We start from the raw sequence: 5,280 nt of genomic DNA, 5'->3' as shown, positions 1-5,280 counted from the left end.
GGGAACACGAGGCAGCGCCGATACAGTCATCGATGTAGCGGAGGAAAAGGTGGGGTGTGGTGCCAGTGTAGCTGCGGAAGATGGACTGTTCCACATATCCGACGAAGAGGCAGGCATAGCTGGGGCCCATGCGGGTGCCCATGGCTACTCCTTTGGTTTGGAGGAAGTGGGAGGATTGGAAAGAGAAGTTGTTCAGAGTAAGTAAATGATGTTAGTTTTGCTGGTATTATCTAATGGATCCCTTAGGTTCGTTAATCGCTGTTTGAGTGTGTTGATAGGTTTGTGGGCTACCGCGATGCCAATGAGTCTGAGTAGTCTGGAAGTCATTTCTGATATGTCTTTGATGTAAGGTAATGTGGCTTAGTTTTTGGTTGCGTTGTGTCTGCGGAATCAGCAGATTGTGTTTATTGGGTACCTGGTTTTCTTGAAAATATAGATAGTTTTCTTCTACAATTTGTAGTTCTTGGGTGCTGCAGTGTGATATAGCTTGTTGAAATAATGTTTTGATGCAGCCCTGTTTGTGGGTGTTGGGATGATTGCTTCTGAAGTTAAGTATTTGGTCTGTGTTTATTGTTTTTCTGTCGATGCTGGTTTGAAGCTCTCCTTTAACTGTATTTTCAACTGTTACATCTAGGAATGGGAGTCTGTTATCTTTCTCCTCCTCCCTTGTGAATGTTATGGCTGTCAGGATATTGTTGATGGTGTTGAATGTTTCCTCTAATTTGTTCCGTTTTGTGATGACAAAGGTGTCATCCACACAGTGGACCCAAAGTTTGGGTTGGCTAGATGGGAGGGCAGCTTGTTCAAGTCTCTGCATTACTGCTTCCGCTATGAGCCCTGGTATTAGTGATCCCATAGGTATTCCGTTGACTTGTTTGTAGGTTTTGTTATTGCATGTGAAGTGGGTGGTGAGGCACAGGTCCACTAGCTTGAGGATGTTGTCTTTGCTGATGAGGTTAGTGCTGCCTGGTGTTTGTGGTCCTGGTTTTCCCAGTAGTGATGCCAGTATTTCTTTGGCCAAGTCCATGTTAATTGATGTGAAAAGGGCTGTAACATCAAAGGAGACCATTATTTCATCCTCTTCTATCTTGGTGTCTTTGATGGTGTTCAGGAAATCTTGGGTGGAGTGAATGGAGTGGTGTGAATATTCAATTAGGCGTTTTAGTTTTTGGTGGAGTTCCTTAGCTAGTCTGAATGTTGGTGTACCAGGTAAGGATACTATGGGTTTGAGAGGTACCCCAGGTTTGTGTATGTTTGGTAATCCATAGAAGCGTGGTGTGTTGGATCCATCTGGTTTCATGTTTTGGAAGTCTGTCCTGTTTAATTTTCCTGTTTTTAAAAAAATGCTGTGAGAAAGGATGAGAGTCTGTTGAGTAGTTGTGGGGTTGGGTCTATCGCCACCTGCTGCTAAGTGCCAGTATCTGCAAGCAGAGCATTTGCCTTTTTAAGATAGTCGGATTTGTTTGAAATAATGGTCATGCGTCCCTTGTCTGCAGGAATTATTACAAGGTTTTTGTCTTTCTTAACGTCTTTCTAAAGATTTATTTTCTTGAACATCAAATGTGTTTCCTTCCTTTTTTGGCCTAATGTAGGTACAAAAGCTTGTCTTTTGGTCTGCTGTGTTTCCTCTGATAGACCGTTATTTTTTAATGTGGATTCAATTGCTGCGAGGAAGTCCTTTTTACTCGCGTCTTTGTAATTGTAGTTTTAACGAGCTACATCACACAACTGCACACGAGAACTACAGACAGCAGAAGAAAAATATCTATGCAACGTTTTCAATCCACTGAAACAAACTCAAACAACCAGACACAAAGCAACCAAAAACTATAGCTACATTACCTTACATCAAAGACATATCAGAAAGGACTTCCAGGCTACTCTAACCCCTTGGTATCATGGTAGCCCACAAACCTATCAACACACTTAAACAGCAACTAATGAACCTAAAGGATCCATTAGATACTACCAGCAAAACTAATGTCACTTACAAGACACCATGCAAGAACTGTAAAACAATACTACAGCTGACAAACAAGCAGAAACCTGCCACCAGGATACACGAACACCGACTAGCCACCAAAAAACACAACCCACTATCACAAGTTTTCATACATACAGACAAAGGACACCACTTTGACTGGGACAACACACACATCCTAGGACAGGTGAAACAAAGGCACGCACAAGAATTCTTAGAGACATGACATTCTAACCAGAACTCCATCAATAAACACATCAATTTAGCTCCTATCTACCTTCGCTTGAAAAAAAGAACCAGAAATGACATCACCCACATTAAGAAATCAAGACCTACAAATAGAGAGGCGGGACATACCACCAGTTCATCACTAGAGACTCTTACTGATGATGTTACCTAGTCATGGTGACGAAACATCTGAAAACAAACCTTCCAACTCAGTGAGCTAACTTATGTACTTACCATCAACCTGAGCTACAAATCTTCTCAAAAATCGCACACGTTAAGGTAGATATGTTCCTAGGGTCTGAAGGGAATTATCCCAGGAGATTGAAGGAGAAAAGGGAGGAGACTGTTGAGGCCTTGTCAAGGTCTCAGAAGACTGGAGAATAACCAGTGTTGTTCCTTTGTTTAAGAAGGGCGACAGGGAAAATCCAGGAAATTATAGGCCAAGTGGTATATCAGCGGTGGATAAATTAATAGAGCAGATTCTTAGGGATGAGATTTACTTACATTTGGAGAAGAATGGACATACCAGGGGTAGCCAGCATGGCTCTGTGTGGGAGAATCTTCTCTTACATGCTTAATTGAGTTTTTTGAAAAAATGAGAAAAATGATTGATGAGGGCAAAGGAGTTGTTATGGTCTACATGAGCTTTCCTAAAGCATTTGACATAGTCCCTTATGATAAACTAGTCCAGAAGATCAAATTCATGGTGAGTGGCAGGTTGGTTACAAAAGTTGGTTTGGCCAGAGAAGACTGAAGGTAGTTGTGGAGAAACACCTTTCTGACTGGAAATCAGTGACCAGTGGTGTTCAGCAAAGACCAGTATGGGGACCTCTGTTGTTTCTAATATGTATATAAATGATTTGGTGAAAATGTTGGTAGTCTGATTAGTAAGTTTATAGTTTGCACAAAAGTTGGTGGAGTTGTGGATCATAAGGAAATTTGTCAAAGGATGCAGCATAATACAGATCAGTTGGAAAGATAGGCAGGGGAATGGTATATGGAGCTTCATTTGGGCAACTGGGAGGTGATGCACTTTGGGAGGTCAAATTCAAGAGGAAAGCATATTGTGAATGGCCAGACCCTTAGGAGAATTGTTACACTGAGGAATCGTGAGATGCGAGTCTATAGTTCCCTGAAAGTGGCAACACAAGTAGATAAAGTGGTAAAGAATACGTATGACCTGATTACTGACATTGGTCAGGGCATTGAGTATACAAGTTGATAAATCATGTTGCAACTGTGTATGACTTTAGCAGACCACATTTGGAGTCCTGTGTTGCCACACTCTAGGAAACATGTAGAAGTCTTGGAGAGGGTGCAAAAGAGGACCACAGGATGCTGTCTGGATTGGAGTGTATTAGCTATAGTGAGAGGGTTGTTAAATTTGGATTGTTTTTGCTCAAGCATCAGAGGCTGATGGGTGATCTGATGCAAGGTATAAAATGATGACAGGCATGGATAGGGTGCATAGTCAGAGTCTTTTTCTTAAGGTGGAAATGTCAAATACTAGAGTGTATAGGTTTAAGGTAAGAGGGGAAACTTTAAAAAAGTTGTGCAAGGCAAGGTTTTCACACAGAGGGTGTTAGGTGCTTGGAACTCATTACCAGGAGAGGTGAGGATTGAGAAACATACCAACCATGTTGGAATAGCAGAGCAGGCTCCATGGGCTGAATGGTCTAATTCTGCTTTTGTATCTGATGGTTGTATGGAAGTGACAAATATGTTTTTCTCTCCATAAATTCTGCTGGACTTGCTGAGTTTCTCCAGCACTTTATATTTTCATTGCAGATTTGCAGCATCTGTAGTATTTTGCTTTTATTTGAACAAGAATGAAATTGGCAAGAATAGTCCCTAGTACGGTGGCTGGACAAGTCATATGGGACAAATCAGGTTATGTTTTATATGAGCCAGTGCTGAGTGCTTTGATAAACCTGTGGAAGATTTCAAGAGAGACAGAAAGGAAAACTGTCTCTAAGCATGAATCCAGCCTGGAACAGCAACATGGGAGCAGGAAGCATGAGGAATAACCAAGGATTGGGTTCCAATATTGGTTATGTTAGAGTCGGGAGGATGAAAATGCAGGCATGTTGATAGGAGGGTTGAGGGGTCTAGGAAGGTTAAAAAAGAAATGGAAATGTGAGTGATGGGTTAGACTAGCAGCCAAAATACAAACATAAAAGCATATATAGAAAACTCAAACAACAGAGGCCTAATAATGAAAGAGGTATTAAGATATACAAAGCATTTAATATTAAATGGGTGATTTAAACACAGATGGGAACACATGAATATACAGATACACACAGACAGGTAGAGGTACACATAGACAGGTACGCACACAACAGAGAGTGGACAACATATATATGGCTATACACAGACATAAATATACACAGAAATCCATGCACATGGATCTACACACACACAAATGACATCAAACTCCAGGAAAAGCTGATATTTACAGTTAACTTAAAATGACATACAGTACCACATGATAACAGACACCAATTGCATAATGGCTTCATTCAGACAATCGAAGAAATCACGGAGGATCACTCCATCTTCTTTCATGTTTCCAATCACAAGACCAAAGCTCATAGAGAAAACGACGAGCCCCAGGGCATTGACTGCATTCACAGAGCCTGAGACTGGGATCACCTCCTCTGTCACCTCCAGCAGCAGATTCACAGCTTGTGAAAAGTTGCTCACCGCTGAACCTGAGCTGACACTTCCATTCAGTGCAATGATTGGCTTTATCTTTCTTATTCCATAGTTGGTTTTGAACTAAAAGTTGAGCAAATGACATGGAATGATTGATCAAAATGATGAACAGCAACAGAAACATAACAGGTACAGAAGTACAGGGGTCACCGATATACAAACATCTGACTTATGAAGGCTCATGCTCTCATACTTACAAATGTGATCCCATACAATAGACAATAGGTGCAGGAGTAGGCCATTCTGCCCTTTGAGCCTGCACCACCATTCATTATGATCATGGCTGATCATCCTCAATCAGTATCCTGTTCCTGCCTTATCCCCATAACCCTTGATTCCACTATCCTTAAGAG

General features: G+C 41.3%; 1 protein-coding gene across 1 annotated transcript in view; it reads right to left on the bottom strand.

Moving 5' to 3' along the window:
* LOC122565415 (excitatory amino acid transporter 1-like) overlaps positions 1 to 5,280 on the bottom strand; it is a 72,036-nt gene that overhangs the window by 56,841 nt on the left and 9,915 nt on the right. Inside the window, exon 2 of the mRNA XM_043721370.1 lies at positions 4,695 to 4,990. Within this exon, the coding sequence (XP_043577305.1) occupies positions 4,695 to 4,990 (296 nt within the window). The remainder of the gene's footprint in view (positions 1 to 4,694; positions 4,991 to 5,280) is intronic.

Source organism: Chiloscyllium plagiosum, chromosome 2 (genome assembly GCF_004010195.1).
Source record: "Chiloscyllium plagiosum isolate BGI_BamShark_2017 chromosome 2, ASM401019v2, whole genome shotgun sequence".
NCBI lineage: Eukaryota > Metazoa > Chordata > Chondrichthyes > Orectolobiformes > Hemiscylliidae > Chiloscyllium > Chiloscyllium plagiosum.
The sequence above is the reverse complement of the archived record's forward strand: the minus strand, read 5'-3'. Positions and strand labels throughout refer to the sequence as shown.